This window comes from Alosa alosa, chromosome 23, assembly GCF_017589495.1.
Source record: "Alosa alosa isolate M-15738 ecotype Scorff River chromosome 23, AALO_Geno_1.1, whole genome shotgun sequence".
In the NCBI taxonomy this organism is placed as follows: Eukaryota; Metazoa; Chordata; class Actinopteri; order Clupeiformes; family Clupeidae; genus Alosa; species Alosa alosa.
This window is the reverse complement of record NC_063211.1, coordinates 9,766,872-9,790,550: the sequence shown is the minus strand read 5'-3', so window position 1 is coordinate 9,790,550 and position 23,679 is coordinate 9,766,872. Positions and strand designations below refer to the sequence as shown.

The 23,679-nt window shown below is 41.6% G+C and overlaps 1 protein-coding gene across 6 annotated transcripts; it reads right to left on the bottom strand.

Annotated features, from left to right (window-relative positions):
* Nucleotides 1-122: 122 nt before the first annotated feature.
* sh3bp2 (SH3-domain binding protein 2) lies at nt 123-16,701 on the bottom strand. 6 transcript variants are annotated; one of them, XM_048234217.1, is made up of 13 exons: nt 16,675-16,701; nt 8,637-8,776; nt 8,262-8,364; nt 6,015-6,132; nt 5,810-5,877; nt 5,051-5,136; nt 4,540-4,608; nt 3,593-4,193; nt 3,058-3,178; nt 2,233-2,288; nt 1,531-1,609; nt 1,344-1,403; nt 123-1,141 (listed from the first exon to the last, which is right to left on the bottom strand). In XM_048234217.1, the coding sequence occupies exons 2-13, from the start codon at nt 8,770-8,772 to the stop codon at nt 1,004-1,006; spliced, it is 1,635 nt and encodes a 544-aa protein (XP_048090174.1). In that variant the 5' UTR covers nt 8,773-8,776; nt 16,675-16,701; the 3' UTR covers nt 123-1,003. The 6 variants fall into 6 exon arrangements, with proteins under 6 accessions (XP_048090174.1, XP_048090171.1, XP_048090172.1 ...); XM_048234214.1 differs by lacking the exon at nt 16,675-16,701 and adding an exon at nt 15,137-15,286; XM_048234215.1 differs by lacking the exon at nt 16,675-16,701 and adding an exon at nt 15,137-15,286 and having other exon boundaries at nt 3,058-3,175.
* Nucleotides 16,702-23,679: the final 6,978 nt, after the last annotated feature.

The following is a 23,679-nucleotide window of genomic DNA, read 5'->3' as shown; positions in this document are numbered from 1 at the left end:
ACATAGAAGCTGCTTCTTTGCATATTTGATTTATGATAATAAGAAATAGAAAATATTATACTGAGGCTTTTCAAGAGAAGCCACTCTGATGATGTTAGTGTGATAACACATTTTTGCTCAGATTTACTATACAAATCCTTTAATTTACAAATATTATTATTAAAATATACTGTAATAATGTACATACTGTTTTGCTAGCACACTTACAAATGCATGTATTTACATAACAGTACAAAGTATGTTTACATTTTACCAGTGTCTGTGTGTCTGAACTCTATGACCTTGGCATTACTTGCAAGTTGCTCCACTAGCAGAGCTACAGGAGAGTGTGTGTCAGTACATGAACCTGTAACTCAGAATAGATAGCGTCCTTCTGATATGAATATATAGGACACCTTAAATGTCCCCTCTATTCAAAAGTCATTTCTCAATGAGCTACAGGCGTTACCCCTCAGCAGATCTGTTATCTTGTGTGCGGCGTTTCAAATACGCAAAGAACACACACATTTTCAAACAACTTAACACTGTGATGTCCTCGTAATGCTCCTTCCTTTGTCTTTCTTGAACATCTGTTCCAGCTCAACCTTTTTAACGGGGTCCAGTCAAGGCAGTCAACCGCAGTTTGTATTGCCTTGGCATTTGAGCCCTTGGCCTTTTCAACCCCACGACAAATCTGACATGATTCATCGCCACTTGCAGTTTCCAGACCCTTCTTCAGTCCACTGCGGAGAATGTGGGTATTCAGAGGGAACGAACATAACAGTATATCCTTTTCCTCTGTCCCTGCAGCGTCCACACACACACACACACACACACACACAGACATTATATGTGTCCTCCCACATGACTGGGTGATGGTGGGGGGGGGCATCTGTAGTGACAAGTCTCATCCTGCAGGGGGTGCTTGACTCCAGGCATGGGAGTCTGGAGCCGCTGTACACAGGCAGGCAGCCAGTTAATCACTGGTGGGTGACATGAGTCCCTTGCAGGCAGATAGGTGAGGTCACCTGGGTGGAGTGTAGCCGTATGGCTTCTGCAAACAGAGCGAACCGTGGTTGGGAAGCGGATGACCGTGGTAGTACTCTACCAGTTCGGCCAGCGAGGTAAAGGTGCAGTCCGTCTCCAGGAAGAACTTTGAGTCCTGGGAGGGAAGGAACAACAGTCAGGTGTGAGCTCAGAGTGACATGCAGGCTACACATGTATGATTACTGAGCTGTATTAGGATGTCATGGTATTGCACTGTTAAATATCATCACTACATGACACATACATTATGGTTGTTTTGACACGTCACCTTGTCTGGGTTTAGAATGATGATGGATGTTATTCCCACAACAACTCACCTCTTCAAAGAGTCTGTAGTTCCTTGCTTTTATTAAGCTCACATCCCACACAACAAGCACCTATGTATAGAAACAAAAGTGGTGAATAGATGCAAATTTTCTCTCACATACACCACACACACACACACACACACACACACTCAACCTTGCACAAACAGTACATATAATAGTATTGAGAGAAATGAACCTTGGATGTTTTAGTTCCTGACTTGCGGAAGCAGTAAAGTCCATCTTGCGGACAGCTACCACACCAATCTTTAAACATTCTGTAGGAGACAACAAATGAAGGTTAATTTAAGCACCAGAGGGCACTATGAGAACCTTTGTTTGTGTACATACACACACACAAAGAGTCCTATTAGAGAGTCCATTTAGGGTTAGAATTATTCATGATCTATGTACTTTTCCAAACAAACTGCTAGGCAAGCATAGTCCTCACTAAAATTTGTGAATGGTGCAAGCTAAAACTCCCCCTAAGGGCTTGTTTATGTAACTCCTCTCCTGCACCAGTAGGTGGCAGTATAGTGGCAGAGTGGAAACAAGGTTTCGCATCTGCCTACATCAGGATGTTTGTGCATTGAAATAACAGTGGAATTTCCATTCATTTTTAAATATACTCACTGACGTAAATGGCACTGTCATTTAACATATACTAACATCCGTGCACACAATCTTGGCAAAAACAGTTTTGCAGGGCAATAGTCCATACACCACACTGTCAAAGGTCAACAGTACAGGCTTGTAATGGAAATTAATGAACTGTTCATTTGGGTGTATTTTGACATAAATTGTAAGTCATGACATCCTGTGTTAATACTGGCTCTAGAAAAAAAAACTTCCCCAAACTATGGTATAACCTTATGGTGTGGAGTACAGTGGAAGGCCTTACCTTTCAACAATGCTGGTTTCGGTTGTCTCCACAAACACTGAATCTGGCAGTTGCACCTAAATAGATATATGTAAAGTAAAAATGAAAACAGATATACATGATGTACAGTATAAAGTAAACATGCAAAAGATCTGCAAACACCCTATATTAATGTCCAAAGAACTACAGACGTCCCTTCACATTCCTAACTCCGTGTATACATTCAGTGACACTGTAGTGCACCCCTATGGTTCAGTGTTCAGTGCCAAATCAACTCCAACAATGCTTCTAATCTGAACAGTTCTAGTCTTGCTCAACACGCCTTGCTAAATGTTCCACTTGATGTGCTCTCAGACTCAAATGTGCATGTAAACCACATATGAGAGCTTAGGTCTTATTTTGATATAGTCTTGGCATATGCAGCTTTGACATATATTGGTTTCCTCCAGAGTAAGATTAGGCCATGGTTTCTCTGTAGCGTCTTTATGGCTGACACACATCAATAAAAATGTGTGAGTGTGCAGCTGAGCTGCAGTGTGGACAGGAAGCCCCTCTGTGTGTGTGTGTGTGTGTGTGTGTGTGTGTGTGTGTGTGTGTGCGTGTGTGTGCGTGCGTGCGTGCGTGTGTATGTGGGTGTGTGTGAGTGTGTGTAGGTATATGTAAGTGTGCGTGTGTGTGTGTGTGTGTGTACGTATGTGCGTGAGTGTGTGTGGGTATTTGTAAGTGTGCGTGTGTGTGTGTGTGTGTGTGTGCGTGTGCGTGTGTGTGTGTGTGTGTGTGTGTGTGTGTGTGTGTGTGCATGTGCGTGAGTGTGTGTGGGTATATGTAAGTGTGAGCTTCACTTACGTTCTCATAGTCGTCGTCAGAGTCGTCCTCCGCTCCCCTCTTCAGCTTCGCTAGCTTCTTCACCACGCCAGGCATCTCGTCCCCCAAGGAGCGAAAGCTCTGCCCATCTGGAGACGATCTTCTGGAGAGAAAGGCAAGTGTTGACCATGACCTGAGTCCCATTTCTGGTGGACCAACGTATTTTTAAACATTTACAGCCTCGTAGAAATAATACGACTATTTCAGTCATGTTATGACAAAGATTTCCTCATTGAGGGCCATCAAAAGTTCAGCTGAAGAATAAACCTCTGGTTCCTTTAGATGTTTATGTAGATTTTATATGCAAGTACTCTACATTTAAAGCTTATTTATTTTTGTATCTTTACCATCTAATATAAATACCTCAGACATACTGTAAAACTGACCTTGTGAAAATAACTCCTCTATATTTTATTTCATTAGTTGCTGTTTACCATTCATTAAATATATTTAACATGGGCCTATGGGTGGTCTTTAGCAGTGTTTGTTCTACAGACATTAAAAAAAAGGTGCCTACTGCAGTGAAGGTCCTCTTGGAGTGAGCATGGCTTGGCCCGGAAGAGGAGGTTTAGGAGGAGTTAGCTTGGGTTTGACCAGAGAGAGGTTGGGCGAGGTGGTGGGCGGCTGGCTCGGGGGCTTCGCACCTAGGTTAGGGGGCATGGGAGGTGGGGGCTTGTGGAGGAGGGCGTGGTTGGATACGGAAGGAGGAGGGGGTCTGTTGGGCGGAGCGAAGGGGGGCGGCTTCTTGACGAACGGAAGTGTGGCCGGGGCTGGAGCAAACTCGGAGGGACTGAGCTTCCGGTCCCGGCTCTCCACGAGGGGCATAGTGGAGGCCGTCCGTGTGCTGATCTGCTTCTTCAGGCTGTCCAGGGATGGAAGGGGAGGGCCCCGCAAGGCCGCGGGTTTGGGCACGGGGGGCGTTGGCGCGTGGGGCATTGGCGGGGGAAAGCACGGGGGTAGGCTACATGGGGTGGGCACAGGGTAGGATGGGGGCGGCTTCTTCGGGATGGGTGGAGGTGTGGGTGGAGGCCCCTTAGAGAAAGCGGACAGTGAGTTTGGGTGAGGATGGTAGGGCACGGGAGGAGGGGGGTACGAGGGAGGGGGCGCAATGGGTCGACCTAAACAACAAATAAAAACAACCAAAGTTAACCTCTGAATCAGTACTCAAGTAATGTAGGCATTTACTCATGAAAAAACAGACTGCAATGCACAATACAGTATTTATTTTCATGGTTATGGTTATATGATTTAGCAGATGCTTGAAGACTACATTAAGGAAAATAGCAATAATTAACAATAATGTCAACGCAATATCAATGATCAATAGCCTAATAGAAATAAACATCATAATATACAGACCATAACTAAGAACCACTTAATTAATTAAGTGTATGCTAGACCCCTCTTGAAAGACCCATTTTCATATCTGCACCATAAATGTTTTCCCAGTTCGGTTGATTGTACCTGAAGTTGGAGATGGTCCATCAGGCTTCAGGTAATCCTCTTCATCGGAGTCCTCTTCCAGGAGGTAATCTAAATTAAAAACATTAACTAATGAAGATTCGACACCTGAACAACCCAATTAAAGTACTAATGAAAGTACTTTCTTTCAAGTAATTGCACATCTCAGAGAGAAATGCATTGCACAATTGCGTAATGATCTCTGATTATGCACTTGAATACAGCATTCCAGTATCAAAATGAGAAGACTACAAGTGCTGATACATGGAGCAACTTTTTGAGCAATCTTGCTGAGCAACCACATAAATGTTTCCATATGTCCATATGTCACTGGATGATCACAACAACTTGCCTTCTGATGATTAATGCTCTCCAGAGAAACATTTGCTTCCCAATATCAATGCCAGTACAACGTTTGCCCAGCAACATTGCTCAAAAGTCTGGCTTGGGTTTCCTCAGCTCAGGAGCCCATTAAATTCTATTATGACATCATGGTGAACTTTAGAGAACTTACCACCTTCAGGATTCTCAGCAGTGTGGGTGATGTCCAGTGGACACTCAATTGGCCCATAGAAACTCTCCGCATCAGAGTCTGAGTCACTGTCCAGGGAACAGTAACAGTCAGTAACATTAAACCATCCATCCATCCATCCATCAAACCGTGCATCCATCCATCCATCCATCCATCCACCTATCCATCCATCCATTTCTAAAACAAAAGTGTTGATTGTGTGCATAGGCGTAGAGGGAAGTGAAAGCTCAAGAGATCTAAAACCTTTATCCAGCAGAAGATAAAGTGCACATTAAGCAAACATTCAGTGATCGGAAACTGTGTGTGCATAGTTTCCATGACCAAAACCTCACTCCCTAAAGAAAGCTGCTCGGAACAGAAACGGTCACCACAGCATGTGTCATTTATGTGCAACATCTCAAGCTGCCCCCAGGGGTCTCTTTTTCCCCATTTCCCATTTGTAAGAAGGTAGTAGCTTCTGGAACTGCATTATGGGGGTGAAAAACATATTCTGGAGTACAAATGCACTATGAAATTAAACAACTTATTTGTCCAGTTCAGATGTCCAGATGCAAAAGCAAACTGCTAAATACATTCTCTCAGGTAGGCAAAGGCAATGCAAAGCAGAGGGTGTGTGTAAAGACTTCAGCCGAGGACTAGCTCATTAGTTGAACTATGTCAGATCTCAGTATGCATGTGTGTGTGTGTGTGTGTGTGTGTGTGTGTGTGGAGTGAGGAGGGGCGAGGGGTTGTGTTTTTCACCTCGGAACACAGGTGTCTCTGCGGTCATTATAGTGGTCGATTTCTCTCCTCAAATGACACATCCATTTCTGTCAACAAATCAAATAAATTGAAACATATGACTAATATGTAACAAATGACTAATTTCTCAATCATGCCTTGAGAATGACTATTCTATGCCCTCAACATATGTACCCTCTTTAGTGAACACAGATGCGCCCCTTACCCTTCTCTCATCCTCGCTGGCTGCAGAGAAGTACCAGGTTCTGTGTCTCTTACTGAAGTGCACAACCTTGAAGGGGAACACGTTACTGGATGTTGTCTCTTCCGCTGCTCTCATAACCCTGCAAATCCAATCACAGTACATGAAAAATGAGAATTCTAGAAGGAACAACGAAAATAATTCACTCCTCAACCGATTAAGGTATTACTTTGTAACTTGATTTATGCTCACGATTTCATGCTAAAACACATGTTCGCCTTAAGACTCAAAACAACATGTGAGGGCATACTGTCAGATACAATCCTTCACTGTCTTCAATTATTTGGTTGTTCTTTGCTGTGATATGTCTTGCTTTAGGCCTACACAGCCTAGATATGGAAACAGGCTACGCAGGCAAAGCCCAGCATGTCATGATGCAACCATGTGAAACGGCTATTTATACACCGCTGCTGCCGCGTAGGAGTAGTTGTGGTCAATAATTAGCCACGCTGCCTTTGACCCCCGTGCTCACAACAGGGAGGAAGAAACAGACAAAATGGAGTGAACTATGGACAGGGACAGAAACTTTTCTTCAGAAAGTACCCTGCTTGACGGGGATATTTCTTGTTTAATTCAGGGGAAATGTTGCCAGTGGTCTCAAACAGCACCCTTTGTTGGCTCAGTACTTTTGAAACATCGAAACATAAAACCATACGCATGTAGGTGTTGAAATAACACACACTCCTTTTGAGCAAAGCGTTGCGTGGCTTAAGTTAAATGCAAATTAACATCGTCAGTGAATATGTTTTGGTGTTCGTTGCAAGATGCATAACAAGATGTCTGCATCACCTCAGAAGTTTCATCATGATCATGCCCATCTGCCCATTTAGTCAGTAATAAGACACTAATGTCTCTCCCACAAACATAAAGATCTAATCAAAATGCCCCTACTTTTTTGAGTGGCAGTGCACATATGTGCTCATATATGCACTGCACTTACAGTGGGTCTAATGTACATTGTTCTCTACAGGAGCAGAACATGTTCAGATGACTAAGACAGGACACATTCCATCAAGTCACGATGCCAAAAGGACTCATAATGTAGCTCCACCAAATGCATTGAAATGAAACTGGTTGGCACTATAACCTATGTCGAAAGAGGAAGTTCCATCTATATAAAAAAAGTAACAGTAATGCGGTTATTCCAAACAGCATCCTGTCAAAGAACCAGAGATAGCCTACGCTTGTGGAGTATAGACGTAAATTTAATGTCACGGATGTAATGCTAAAATGCATATTTGAGACCACATTCTGAAACGTTATTTGTCTAGGAGGTACAGTGCCTATAAAAAGTATTCAGCCCCATGCTAAAGTTGACTAAAAAGAGGAATAAAAAAAATCATCTTTTGCACATGGATCTTAATGCCTTAATTAAAAAAATGAGGAAACATCCAACCTTTAAGGACACCAATCTTCTTTGTGTCTTAATGTATCGTAAATAAATATATGTTCTTCATTAAAATACATGGTGCATAAGTATTCACACCCCTATGTTAAACCTATGTTGAATTCCCATAGAGACAGGCAGATTTTTATTTTTAAAGGCCAGTTATTTAATGGATCCAGGATACTATGCTTCCTGATAAAGTTCCCTTGGCCTTTGGAATTAAAATAACCCCACATCATCACATACCCTTCACCATACCTAGAGATTGGCATGGTGTGTATTTCAGTTAGCCTATTAGCTGGTTTGATGCTCATTGAGCTCAATGCAAATCAAACCAGATAATAGGCTAACTGAAACACACATACACCTTGCAATCACATGTCCACGAGGAAACCCTGGCTCACTATAACACTCTGCCTATAGCAAACTGTAGGTATTTCTCAAAACAGAGGTATTGCAACAAATTGATCCACTTATCACACACAGTCATGCCAACAGTGGAATGAGGCATTAGTACAAACCAGACTTACTGTAGTACAGCTTGTACAGCCCAATATGTGTGTGTGTGTGTGTGTGTGTGTGTGTGTGTGTGTGTCTCTGTGCGTGTGTGTCTGTGTGTGTGTGTGTGGTGTGTGTGTGGTGTGTGTTTGGCGTGTGTGGCATGTGTATGGCGTGTGTGTGTGTGTGTGTTGCATATGTATGGCGTGTGCGTGTGTGTGTGTGTTTGTGTTTGCGGCTGCAATACAGCCCACTAACAAACTGCTGAACAGGACCCTCAGTTTGACAGAGTTCAGAAACGTTCTGCTTCAGTTCTGCATACTGACCTGTTGTAACCACTGAGTGAGAAAGCCCCTTGTGGTGTGGCGGAGGTGCTGGTTTTAAAGTAGTACACACATCCTTTGTGAATTATTATGTAGCGTAAGGGCCCTGAGAACAGGAGCAAGAGAAGAAAGATCCTGCATCAGATACAAATGTTGTATTACCGTACACTTTTTCTATTACAGACTGACAATACTCAAACAGGATAAAATGGAAGGAACTGAATGAGCGATATAATAAAAGACAGACATCAGGAATCTTAAAATGTATTAATTTAGAGTACTGGAAGACTATAATTGTTACAAATATGAGAGACATTAATGAATCCTAAAGTTACAAACTTGAGAGAGAGAGTGACCAAACTTGACCAAAAGACTCACATTTCATGAGACTAAACTGGCTCCCGCCTTTCTTGTGGAGGTATCCGGATGTGGTGACGCCCCCGGGCATTGTCAGAAGGTTCTGGGCCCCGATGGCCCTCATGGGAACGGGCCAGGAAAGCTGAGGTGCTGACATGTTCCTGCGGAAAAGGTGGACAAACGCTTGGTTAGAACATGCTCAGATTCTATTGACAAGATTTAATTGATAAGATTCTATTGACAGATGATACGATACCCGTATGGTGATTCACAAAACAAACGTAACATCATGGTCAAATTATATATATTATATAATATTGACCATTGACAGAGAGCTCGAGAAAACAGTCTCTCTCTCTCTCTCTCTCAAGTTCACAAACGCAACTTTATAGGCACAGTGAAATAACTTACTGGAATGCAAACGCTTACTCTCGGGTTTCCTCTTATCTTAGCAACAATGACTAAAAAAGGCGACAAAGGAGACAAGATGTCGTTGTAACAGGACTAACTCTGTGTGGAAGATCAAGCCCTGTCTTTGTCCTCAGAGCTTCAGAAGACACTTGTGGTCAGTGAGTTCATCCCAAGCCCATCATTTGTTTATCAGAAGAGAGAAGCTCACCAAGGGCACCTCCCAGACCAACTCACCACCATTTCAGCTCCAAGCATGAAGAGGAAATCTACACTTAGTCATTTGACTGAAAATAGAAATGCATGTCATTATGCTGTAAGCATTTCTCATACTCCCGTTAAATATACAAAGTAAACAAAGGCATTGTAGATATGAATGAAGTGTAAGAGAAAGGAAAGAAGACAGCCTTTCATTTGAAACTGCATTCATTTGTGTCTGAACCGCCATTTATAGCCATTCCTCAACTCTCTCTCTCTCTCAGGATACATGACCACACAGAGTCTCAGGCGACTAGTTATTTTCAGCAAATTAGATTAAGAAGATAGCCGCCGTTCAACCACGTTACTTTCAGTCTTGTCCATCAGGCGACTGCACAGCATCGCTCTCGCTTTCTCTGGGCCACTGGGCCTGTCTCAGTCGCTCAGACACGTCAGAACGCTGACTCACCAGTGCCAGGGGTTAAGAATAACACTCCGTCTGTTCCCTTTTCCCCCTCTCTCCATCCCACTGAGGTTCTTACCTCCTGCTCCTCTGTCTCCTCACACTCGGAACTGGGGAATTCTCGCCCATTCTGCTCCTGCCTCTCCGCTCTGCTGCTGCTGCTGCTGCTGCTGCCTCTGCGCCTCAGGCAGGGCGGAGGACTGCGTGCGTGTACGAGCGAGAGAGTTTTTTCCACCACAAAATAAGGGCCCGGTGTGAGTCAGAGCGCCTAGTGCCTGGACCCAGCCAGCCAGCGCGAGCTGCTGTTAGCGCCGGAGCCCCCTCAAGCCGACCAACCTGAGCCTAAAGCGGATGCGCGCGCTCAGTCAGGAAGCTGGGACGCTTCCCCTGGAATGCGCGTGCCCCTTTGGAGTTGCTGATTGTTTCACTAGGTCTCCCACTTCCTGTCTCCCTGATGACTCTGGCTGTGGGTCTACTTAGTTTGCGGCGGCGCTGGGTAGCTCCAAGCAAGACCTGAGACCAAACCGATGACGGAGGCCCGAAAAATCCCCTAGACTGACCCGAGAGGTATCTGATTTCCCCTTGACATGAGCCTGGAGATGCTGGGTGGGGTGGATAAGGAAGATTAAATGCTATGGGACAAACACAGTCAGGCTTTCTGACTGAACATGGGCCCAGATTGCAGGGGTAATTTAACCCAGTAAGCAGAACAAAGGCTTAAACCTCTCAGAAGAACGCAGGAATGTAGACTACTCCTCCGAGTAGCTGAGTCTCTAACGGGAAACATTTAAGGGCCTCAAGCTTTCTGTTATCTCCAAATCAGTCTGAACTTAAGAGATAACGACGGATGTCTTATAGTGGACTGTGAGACTAAAATAATAAGATGAGTTTAGTCTATGCTAAACACTTGGGGCTGTCCAGCAGAACTTCAGGGCCAAAAGCAACATCCATTTCTACTCCTGTGACAGTTTTTGAAACGCTGGGTTGTCCACTGAGTAGATTAATGAAGGGAAGGAACACCAACACAGTCACACACACACACTCTCTCTCTCTCTCTCTCTCTCACACACACACACACACTACTTCTTTGTTGGCTTTAAGAGGTCTGCATGTCTGACCGTAAGGTTTAATTTAGAGCTCAGATGATTTCTTAACATCTACTTGTGCACTTAAAGGTCAAAGTTACTTCAAAAAAGTATAAATTTATTGTACACAAAACAAGCTATTCTCCAACTAACAACCCACGACTGATGTATCACAGAATGACCCAACACGGCTTTGATATATTCATATAATATATTCAGAATGACCCAACACATCATTTAATATATACACATTTACGTATCTACAACAACGACCACTGTGTCCAGTATAACATGAACATGAAATGTATAATGTTATGATGCAACACAAACGCTTTAAAACAGGCTCTAAAATCTGCAAGTTGTACCTGTAGTTGTACCTGTATCTCTGACAAGCTTCATGACTATGCAACATTAGCACCTAGCTTTTTAATACTGAAAAATGCTTTCAGTGCTTTCAGTTCAAATTTTAATTTTTATTGTAAAAAACTTCAATTTCATGATGTTACAGTGAGTCCATTCCACTCTGCCAGTTTGACCAGGGTTTCATAAAGTCATAAAGCCATGACACAAGATGACCATGCATGTGTCCATTTTGAGTCCATTCAGGTCATCTAATAAGCAATAGGTCAATCTGAGATGACACTTGATGCAGTGATGACTATTCATGCTTTTTGTACAACTGTTTACCACAGAAGGGTGAAGACCAGAAGTGTTGTCTTTGAAAGGCTGTCTTAGATCCTCTCAGACCCTGGCATCTTTCTCCATTGTTCACAGATAAATGTGAGGAAAATGTGCAGACAAACATTAAAAACAGAATAGTAAATGTAACATTATCTTTAACTTCTGTGTGTGCAGTTCGAGGTGCAGACTGCATGCGATATATATTACATGTTATTTTTATATCCTTTACGTTACGGGTATATCCTTTATGTTTTGTCTTACTGGATGTGATGCTGAAACTTGAAACAAGTGTGACTTCAAGAGTAACTAACGAGAAGGTTTAAAGCCAGTCAAATAATGATGTCATACTATACAATTGGTCAGTCAACCACAACCACTGTCAGATTTCTTTGGAATGTGTGCAATAGCAGGGTCAGTTTAGGGTTTATCTGTGTCATTCTAATTTCCACAGACTCCAGGACCAGCTGACTTTTGTTTATTAGAAAGCCTTCCTATCCTGATTCTGTGAGTTGAGATGCTGTCATGCTCATAGTAAATACTGTCAGATGATGACTATAATGGTTTATTCCACTCTGATTTCCTTGCAATGCTATGTTTCCATAAGTTGGGGGTTGGGTCTCTGCCTGTGTAGTGGTAAGCAGGCCAGTGGAATCGGTAAAACTCTAAAGCAGTGGTTTTCAAAGTGGGGGCCGGCGTCCCCTGGGGGGCCGCGAGGTGGTGCCAGGGGGGCCTCAGCAAGTTGGAAGGAAAAATAAAAGCAACAAATAAATACATTTGAAATTTTTAAAATATACTTATTACTAGGTTGTTATACAATGCCATTACAATAATGTGTCGCATATCTGAACATTATATTTTCCATGATAACTGGCTTATTATATTTCCCTGATGACTGGGAATAATAGTAGAGTGATAGCTCTCACATAGCAGAAAGCCCCAAATACAATTTTTACACACTGTATGCTCCATCGCGAAGTGTTTGTGGCTAAAATAATTATTAGGATTAGCTTAATGTATTTTTACATTTGCCGTAGTATTCTCGATGGGTTTAATAACACATCACAGGGGTCCTTGGCAAGAACCTAGTGGTATTTGGGGGGCATTGTCGTGGAAAAGTTTGGGAACCCCTGCTCTAAAGGAAGGTAGCGGTACTGAAAGACCCAAAAGGACAGCTCGAGGAATTTCCATGGCAGTCATCGGCAAGCCACATACAGCCAGAATTTTGTTGTGGTTAACAAAAACATTATTTCTTTGTAACATGCAGCGCATGTATGGACCCTTTCAAGAGAGTTCCACTATCAGCATCATAGTTGGCCCCACAAGACTTCCTTTTTAACATTCCATATGTTATCTTAATGCAGAGGAAGTAGATTTGGGCCCAAATAGAATGTTTAAGCATTGTTTGTGTTTACCTTGTTGAAAGGGTCCATAGAAATGAAAGAGTAATACAGAACTTTCTTAACAACCCTGTATTTCCATATATCTCACCATGACAACAGCTCTCTTGTGGACAACTAATCAATTAGTTGTTAAATTGCTGCTTCAATTACTAGTATTTGTATTGTTTTATTTTATTTTATTTTTTACAGCACTTTGGTCAACCTTTGTTGTTTTTAAAATGTGCTATATAAATAAATTGACATTGACATTAAATTAATAACAAATGGTGAAAACTGTCGATTGGTGTTTCCCAAAGCCCATCATTTTGTCCTCAAATCCCTTGTTTTGATATTTGATATAAAGATATTTACTGCCATTAAGGAGCAAATAAAACCAGAAAAGACTAAGCGGCAATCAGCAAATTTTGAGGTATTTTCCTTCAAAATGACCCAAACCAATTATCCGTTTTACAAAATAGTTGGAGATTAATTCAATAGTTGACTACTAATTGATGAATTGATTAATTGTTGCAGCCCTGTGGACGTAATATACACAACCCTCATGCTCTGCTGCGCGCACATGTGTGTGTGTGTGTGTGTGAAAGCTCTCTAAATTGTTGACCCCAAAAGCAGTTGTGATCCATCATAACAATGACAATGACAACAGTTCAAACAAATATAGCAGTGATTCATAGACACACATATAAGGGGTAACATAGTATGGACCTGCTCTGAATCATGAAGTTGTAATGTTGTGGTGTTTGTCATTCACACTATTTAAAGCCATTTCCTAAGTGAATGTAGCTTATTTCAGAGGACACATCTATATGATATGGTTCATGGCGTAATGACATGAAATTGTTTGAATAGGCCTATGTCTTGTAAAAGTATTAGCCCTACTAATACAGAATAACAAAAGTAAGCAGTCATGGTCATGGCTAAACCAATTAGCAATTTGAACAGTGTACGTGCTGAAGTGGCTTCCTTGCATTTTACAAAACAAATTCATTCATTCAATAGTGCACTATCGCACTGATCCAGTGTCTGTGACCGGGCCTACTGATTCACTGTCAAGTAGCCTCTTAATCCAGTGTCCGTGAACTACAGCCTGTAGCAGGAACATAAACATGTAAATTATCAGCTAATGCCGACTCCCTGGCTGGACTAAAGGAAGGGGAAACGGGTGTCTGACCTTGCTGAATCAGCTTGACCCTAACCTGCGCTGCACTCACACTGAGGCCATTTGTTCCACACGAGTGTCAGCATGACTTCAAAAAACAGTGGTGGTTAGGATATACAGCATTGCTCCCCGCGTTGTCACTCTATTTAGTCCATGAAGACGGCAGTGTCTTTAAGTTGTCCACGTGGGAAAGGTCAGCTAACGCCACACCATTGTGCAAAAGTCATCCTGGCTTTCAAAATAAGGGACCCCATTCTTTGACAGGCAGTGAGGGTACGTTTCCATTTCTAACCATTTCTAAGCCAGAATCCTCCTCTGCACAGTGTAACAGCTCCGTGTTTACTGGTCAGAGTGGATACTTGGAGGAGTTTGGATGAACAATTGGAGTTGCATGTAAACACATGAGCAGTCTATTGAGGGCATTCATTCTAGCGCATCACAAAGAGGAAGCTTTGGTTGGAAAATTCTCTATTCCTTTGTGTATTATTTTCAGGTTGTTCTTTGTGAAAGCCTGACTTTGCACCACGGAAACAGATTCTTGAGTAGTCTTTCTGCCATTTGCTACACTTGGCTTTCCCCCCCTGCGTCACTTCCTACTGGCTCCAAATATGTGCTTTCCTCTTTTAAAAAAGGAAGTTGGCTCTTAACAATAATTATAGCCTTTCTGAGAATAGAAAACCGAAAGCCTTGTGCTAAGTTCAAGCAACAAAAACTGAGACCATATTTTTTCAAGTTGTGATTTCATTGCATCTGCATTGGATGAGAAGCCATTTTAAATCAAGAAGCAACACACACACACACACACACACACACACACACACACACACACACACATTGACTCTATCTGATTATCAAACACAGTAGTGACAGTAGTGTTAAGGGAAACCACAACAATGCTGTGACCAACAACAACAAGCCACTTCCAGAAGCATACATTCACCTCCAATATTCTCAGCATAGGATGTTCTTTACCTTCGCCTAAAAATCAAAGTTATTTTACTGGAAGAGAAAGACTTTGCATGTAGAACAAAAATCATATCTTTCAGCACATCCCGTCATTAATAACTAGGGCCACACACTGAACTGCAGATTGGTATTAAAAACAAGCCAGCTAAATATCTACTTACTTATAGCGATTAAGACACATTTTCACACTAGGGTGAGTTGAGCCAACGAATCCCTTCTTTTTCACCGACAGAGCCATAGGGTCTCGCACATCCACTCAACCATGTTACTGTCCAGCCAAAACGGTGCCGCTGGACGGACAGACTGACGGAAGCTAGTGACAGTCTGGGAGCTAATTGATAATGTCTCAGTGTCTGAAGGAGATTATGCACTGTGAGGGGCCCTGTAGGGCTTGTCATATCCGGCCAGCCCCTTGTCTCGCTCTAACCCAAACCGCACTTAGCCGTCATGTCACAGTTGCTGTTTCCTGTTCTCTGCCTATTAGGCGAGCACAGAAGACTCACAATCCTCACAACATGGCTTTAAGGGGGCTAAGTGTCCTGAGCATGGGACTTTCCACCACAGACGCCACACTGTCCACACTGAGTCATTTGAATTGAAAGACAAATGGGGTTGAGCAAAGAAACTGCACTTGTATACAGGTGGTGAATTTATTGTGAATAGATTGAGACCCACTGCCAAAATTCACCTGTTGATATTGGTCTGGTTTTGAATCAGAGAACACCTGATCATCTCAGTTATCCTCTCAGAATCATCAATGATTGATGGCACGACCTGACTCTCACGGTCAAAACACTCTGTATTGCTAGTGTATGCTGAACGATATTGTTTATGATTTCCACCACTGAACTCAGTTTAACGTTGTCCAGTTGTAGACATAATCAGACAAAGAGACATTGTAACTTATAGGTTAAATGTAAGGATCAATTTCAAGGATTTTTCCTATTGCCTTATAAAACTTGTACCAGTCAGGGCTGAACGGATCATAATGAAATGTTTACTAGTACAATTAAAAGAAAACTACAATTTCTACAGCATGTAATATAGTCTTTCTTATAGTAAAGTTGAATTGCTGTAACAGAGGCTGATGCTATGCTTACAATAATTACATTTCTGAGTATTTATTTAGCTTGAATATCAAATAGCGATGATATCAATTTTAAGTCGAACTGAACTGTTTTATTTATATTCAATACATATGCTTGCTGGTATGGTCTGTACCGTCAAAAAAACAAAACAAAAAAACTATCAGAACTCTCAAATCTCAAATGATTTAGATTATTTTCCAAATGATCTTTTAACAAAAAATGAAATTTCCAGATATTCACCAAATGCTGTCTTTAATCCACCTTGCCATAGCCTAGTTAAAAGTGGCACTTACACAACCTAGGATTCTGCCATACTAGATAAAAGTGGCACTTACACAACCTACAATTCTGCCATACTAGATAAAATTGGCTCTTACTTAACCTAGGACTCTGATCTCTGTTTCCTGTCCAGCTACAAACGCACCAGAGTCCTGACAGCCTGTCCTGTAAGACTAACTCTGATCCACTAGCTATGGTCTGATACATCTCACTCAGACCACACTCACCAAAACCAGACTAATATCTCAGCATTCATACGACACCTACCTGGTCATTCACACAACCCATTTTCAAATGACAACAACCGTCCCATTTGAAAACAAAAGACTCACCCATTGAGGATCTCTGAGTGTGTGTGCTCTTGCTTCATGTCAGCGGTTTGCCGTGAGAGCAAGGCCGTTTCCTCTCTATGTGTCTAGGGCTTGAGCTCAGACCCTCCCATCTAGATGCCTAAAGCCAGGGCTGAAAGTGCTCCGACCACAGCCTCTCCGCGCAGCAACAGCGACCCAAATTACAAGCCTGCAGCTGGGACTGAGCGCCGGGACACTCTGGGCCCAGATGTGGTGCCTATTTAAAACACTTACATGGGCTGCTGACCAGTCTCTGTGTCAGGACGGTGCTTTGGAGGGGCTCCACGGTGGCATTCTTAGTGGCAATTTTGAGGTGCACGCGTCATAAAAAAACAGCGGGTTGCAGAAAGCATGCTTTTAAAAGTGCACAGCACTTACAGTAAGCCTCAGACCTACAATACGCATCTGAAGTTCATAGTTTCACATTCATAGAGTACTTTTACTGTTGCTTAAGGATCAACACATTTGGATGCAAACTCAAGAAATGTATTGTGGTGTGATATTATAAGGTACAGTACACCGCTAAACAAATTAAGAAACCATCTTCGTCAACAAATTGACAAAACCCTAGGCAGGGGTGTCAGACTCATATTAGGCAGTTGACCGGATTTGTTAGAATGAGATCTCATTCATAGTAATTGCCATGACTGCATGGGTATCAATTTTTTTTGATGATATACTTATTTACTAAAACCTGTTGGTGGGCCGGATCTAGCCCCGGGGCCGTAGCCACCTTTGACGCCCCTGCAGTAGAGCATGTGATACCAAAACTCCATTAAGCATTTGCATTTGCTATCAAGCATCTGCATTTGTCATGCATGGTGTTGCACTGCACTGGGTGCACCTTGTGTAGGAGGAACATTCATAAAACAAGTAGGCTACACAGAATATATTCTCACTGACACAAGATGAAACATGGAAAGGATCTCACGGTATTTTGAAACTGATCTAAATACAAATCACCAGTCAGCATACTTTTAAGTATGCTAAAAAGTGTTCTATAAAGGATAACTACAATTTTACTTCTACTAACAAAAAATTATATATGTAAACCCTAACTCAAGGCAATTGGTTCTGCAGTTCCTTCCTGTTAGCCTACCTCTTTTGTGAGACCAGAACAAGACCGGCCACAGTGAAAGATGTTAACTCCTTAAGTTCCTCATTCTAGTTCACCACCAGCTAGCTGTCCTCACCAACAGTGAGTGAGAGACCCACCAGTCTCATGGTTAGCTCTTTCAGCTCCTTCAGTGAGATATAAAAGCTTTTGGCCAATCAGATGCATCACTTCAAACAGAAGACAGTTGATTAATGTGGCAGGTAGCTAAAGTTTAATCACAGGGCTATAGTAGCCTAACTTGGTTCTTTGCTTATAGCTTTACGATGTCCATCAACATTTGGATTAGCCTATTCATTTTAAGACTATTTGTATGCTTCTCTCTGCTTTGGTTAACCTCAGCAATTGAAAGTGAAAACAGTGATGGGCAGCATACACAATTAGGCCTAATTGTTATCCGCTAAATGGCCTGCCCATCAAACAATTGACCAACATGTAGCCTGACTGTCATTGTAGCCTAAGGTATGGGTAAAGCAAAACATTACAGTAAGCTATGTAGGTTAATATCTAAAAAAAATAGAAAGAACCCAAACATTTTCAGGCGATAGCCCATGTCTTACATTTGACTCACTAAAATAGCCAGAACGGTGATGTACTGGATGGATGTCACAGTACATTTGTTTCCCGTCATAGTGGAAAGCCAACAAATATCATAACAGCGACATTGAACAGTGACCACTGACAGTAGACCGTTCCCGACACGGGCATCTGTGGTCTTGGACATGAGACCAGGAATGGCATCACTGAATTTGTCATCAGCAATTTCCATTTTTTCTTGGATTCTTGGTTACTCCAAGTGTCTCTCTAATCATGCCTGTGAACGGCAATTTCAAATGCCTCTCATCTTCATAGGCAACTTTCATCACTCATCAGGCTAATGCACAGAATGGAACCTATTTGTTACTAAAATGTAACGAAATATAACAAGCAAGAACCAACAAGCAAAGAAGGAAGAAGTTACAGTATGCTGAACTGGTATAGAAAGGGAATGTGGCAGGCAAGCACACACAAGACTAGTGGATATACAGTGCATACGGAAAGTACTCTTTACTTTTTCCACATTTTGATTAAAAAAATCCTCAAAATTCTACACATAATACCCCATAATAACAACTTAAGCCCTCATTACACTGACAGACTTTGGAAAGATTTGGAAAAGATTTTTGAAAGACTACAGTCTCAGACCATCTCACATCTAAAGACAAGTATTAGAGTTTTAAGTCACAGACTATGATTTTGCAATGACTAGGATCTTGCAGGGTCACTATTTACAAGACTGCAACTAGATTCCTTTAAATTATTACCCATCATGCATAGATAAACAGGAACTGAAATGATAGCCTACTAAGCTCAAAGTCATATTTTCGTGTTTCTGCAGCATTGTTTCATGCGTGACATCCCTAACCGATATAGAGTTGTCTAAATATGACTAAATATGTATAAGAAATGACAAATATTATAAGAATGACAAATAATCATATAGGCTACAGCTGTCGCCTACTTTGCCCCTTCCTGTTTGGTGTTGGAGAGAGGTCACTATTGGTTTTCATATTGTTCACGTCACTATTTGCATGAGCCACGACTCAAAAGACTTGCGATAATATCAAACATGTTTGATATTGTTTTAACGTCAAAACTAGAAAAAGACTGACTCCGACTGACTTAAAACCGCTAAGATTGGTACTTTACACTAAACGATCTAGTTGACGGGAGCGCGCCGCGATTCCAGTACAACTCCCATGATTTCTTTCCGACTTTGGAAATGTAGTCGCCGACTGTGAAAACATTGTACCAAAATCGTAGAATGTAAGGCCGCTATTAAAAAAAGTTTGTTTGAGATTTTTGCAAATTTATAAAAAAAAATACAAAAACGAAGAAATCACTTGTACATAAGTATTCAAGCACAAGCACAAAATTGAGCTCAGGTGCATTTTGTTTCCACTGATCATCCTTGAGATGTTTCTACAGCTTAATTGGAGTCCACCTGTGGTAAATTCAGTTCATTGAACATGATTTGTAAAGGCACATATCTGTCTATATAAGGTCCCGCAGTTAACAGTGCATGTCAGACCACAAAACAAGCATGAAGTCGAAGGAATTGTCTGTAGACCTCCGAGACAACACGACTGTCTTGAGGCACAGATCTAGGGAAGAGTACAGAAAAAAATCTGCTGCTTTAAAGGTCCCAATGAGCACAGTGGCCTCCATCATCCATAAATGGAAAAAGTTTGGAGCCACCAGGAGACTTCCTCGAGCTGGCCGTCCCTCTGAATGATCAGGGGCGAAAGGCTTTAGTTAAGGAGGTGACCAATAAACCGATGGTCACTCTGACTATGGTTTATCCGGTTATGTTGCAGATCGGATCATAAACAGCCACAGCAACGAAGAGGAGTGATGGAAGAATTTGCTGGTATTTGTTGGTCTTGGTGCTCTCATAAAAGATTGCGTTTTGTCTGGATATGCTCATCGGATCATAAACGGTCACAGCAAAGAGGAGGAATGACCGAAGAATTTGGATATGCTCATCGGATCATAAACGGTCACAGCAAAGAAGAGGAATGACCTAAGAATTTGGATATTCTCATCGGATCATAAACGGTCACAGCAAAGAAGAGGAATGACCTAAGAATTTGGATATGCTCATCGGATCATAAACGGTCACAGCAAAGAAGAGGAATGACCGAAGAATTTGTTGGCAGAGAGCCCGTCATGAGTGTGGGGGTGGTAGATCTGGTCTGGGAGTCTTCAAAACTGTTGAGCCTTAGAGGTGTCATGGGCTTAACTTAAGGAAACACAGATGAAGAAAGGTGCCTGCTTGATAACCAGTGAAATGTTCTCAAAGGGCTGCTCTGATGGCATTGTTCTGTGTTGGTAAGGTTGCTTTGTTGGTGATTCTGTCTTTGATGGTAAACAGGCTTGGTTGATTGGTCTCTGGGAAATCCCCTCCCGACCTACTTAAAAATATTGGTAATTTTAGGCTAATTGGTTTTACAATATACTGTTAATTTTAATGCTAATGTAATGTTTATTGCAGTCACTTTGGACAAAAAGCATCTGCTAAATAGCATAAACAAACACAAGCATAAACTTAAACCTCTCGAAGAAAAGGAAACTTAATAGGCTACAGATCTCCAGAAACAACATTTGCCCCCTCCCACTCATCCTGAAGAGGAGGCTATAATTAAACACGCATCGAGTGGAAATATTGACGACTCTCACAAGTCGACATCCCACTACATTTTCACTGTTAAGTCCACGTTTGACTCTGTGGGTAACCTCCACTTCCAGTTTCTTTCTCAAAGATATAAAATAACCAGAGTACGCATGGAAACAAACAAATTTTCTCTTCTCTCACTTCTGGAGCATAACTCTTACAGCAGTGGGGAGACGGGAAGCCTAATTAATGTGGTACGACTTCCCTCTTCTCACCAGTTTATGTCATGTAAGCATTTTCCTGCATTAGAGGGTGTGCAACACATAAAGTTGTGCAGTTGCCTTAGTTTAAGCCACAGACGCGCCAAATCAAAATTATAGTCAATTTGTCACAAAACTGCCAGATCTTGAGACTACAAACCCAAATGGTCTTTGTCAACTTTCAGCTTCTTTCAAGTTGGCTACAGTATGACAGTATCATTGAACAGTCCATTGTGCTCGGGCAACTGTCATGACGGCAGATTTCAGCACGTTGCTGTCTTGGTTAAAGCAAAGCTCAGCAGAATGGACATCCTAAATGTGTATTGCTAGACGACTGAGAGTAGGCAAATTGGCAAACACTGCTCTCTACTGGTTTAGCTTATTTACAATGTGCCTATATAAAGACACAAAGAGCAATTACCATTTCATAATTTGCCACACGTTTTAAGAATTGATATGGAAGCATTTTTGTGAGTGAAGCCCTATCTATTTTTTCAAGGACACCGTTTTGTGGGCATTTATGTTTGGTTATGTTAATGACTGAATCTCTCAGAAACAAGGTTTGCCAGTTGGCCAAAATTGTAGAATGAGACTGTGTCTCCTAGGAGGAGAAAGATAAAATCACATCAAGAGATATTTTTATTACACTGTGAAGTCAGACAATTCCATTATACTTTGATCCCATTTTGGGGTTAGTTTGTATGGAGAGGAATATGGAGACCACTTTCCAGTCTCTGAATTTCATTTAACTTTGAATCGTTCTGGACAGAAGCCATTTTCCTCTGTTTGAGTGTGGGGGTTGTTTAATCAGAGCAGATCAAACAGAGACTCAGGAAAATAGCAGTGGTTTAATTGGACCACAGAACTAAAAAGGCACATACTCAGTACATATCCATTAAGTCAATTAGCTATGAAGGTCCTAACAAATGTCTCACGTATTTAGTGTAATTGAAAAAAGGATCGTAAATGACATGAAACAAGTAAACCAACTGAGATGCCACAGCGCTGTGCATCGTATTTTCTGTTGTGTCCTCCCATGCTTACTCTTGTAAATTCTCTGAAGTAGTTTATGAGACTCAACTTAGCCTGGATATAGAGAGCATTTACATCCACTAGTTTGCCACTCAAAATAGGTTCTACATAAGACAACTGTTGAACCCTATAAAAAATATATGTTCTGTTAAATCCAGTTGTAAGGACTTCATTTGTCTGATGTATCATATAAGTACTGTATTTAGCCAGTTATACACGGTCAAAAACAGATGTGGACACCAAACAAATAAAAATGTTGCCCAACATGATTGGGTTGACGTTGTCAACCCATTCAAATGTTATACACGTAGTTGGAGAGGAAACTGACCTGTTTTTAATATCTTGCTTAGCCATCTGAAATCTACCATCAAAGAGAGATAGGCGTAGCCATCTGTAATCTACCATTACAGAGAGATATTGAATCATCCAGCATTACATGGGTCCATGAAATCAATTATAACGAAACAAACTATTTTCTTCAAGCTGGACGACAAGACGCATAGATAAAAAGAAAACACAATTCACACTTACACAACGCCTGCAGGCCTGTGGTGAAGTTAGCAGTGTGGGTTTCCTGCTTATAAGCTAAGAACTCAGTGTTTGTTCCATCACTGCTATTATAAACCCATTGCCACAAGCAGTCTGACTCGCCACCAAAAGCACTTAGAGTTTTTGCTGCAAGAACAATGCATTGTTTCCATCATGTGTGAGGTTACCACGCCATCGCCCTATGACTGACCTGAGATTCCGGTGTGGTGCACACATAGTACAGTTCATACCTGCCAACACTCCCGTTTCAACCGGGTTTCTCCCGTATTTCAAGGTCATCTCCCGGCGCCCTCTAGGGAAACTCCCGGAATTTGCATGCATGATCATTAGCCTAAACTTAATTTTTTTTAAATCACGGATTGCCAAATTGGGTATGATACGCCCTACACATAGCCTACACACAATGACTTGAGCTACTTTCAATTTCAACCCTTTTGTCATAAAACCTGGCAACCCAAAACCCAAATCAAGCGGGTGCACACTGCGCAACCACTGTCTCGTAAGCAAGCGGGCTAGTTGAATAGTCTAGTTCAGTAGTTCTCAAACTGTGGTACGGGTACCACTGCTGGTAGCCTACGCGGACTCCTTCTAGTGGAGGAGTCTCCAAGATTTTTTGTTAAATAAAGATGACAATCACTTCTAATTATATCAATAATCTATCTTATATATATATATATATATATATATATATATATATATATATATATATATATATATATATATATATATCCTGATAGGCTATAGGCTAAAAACAAATATAGGCCTACTTTGTTCATAAAAGACAAAAAATAGTTTAACTTCAGTGACAGGTACAGGATTTTTAAATATATCTATATCTATATCTATATGTACCTGTCACTGAAGTTAAACTATTTTTT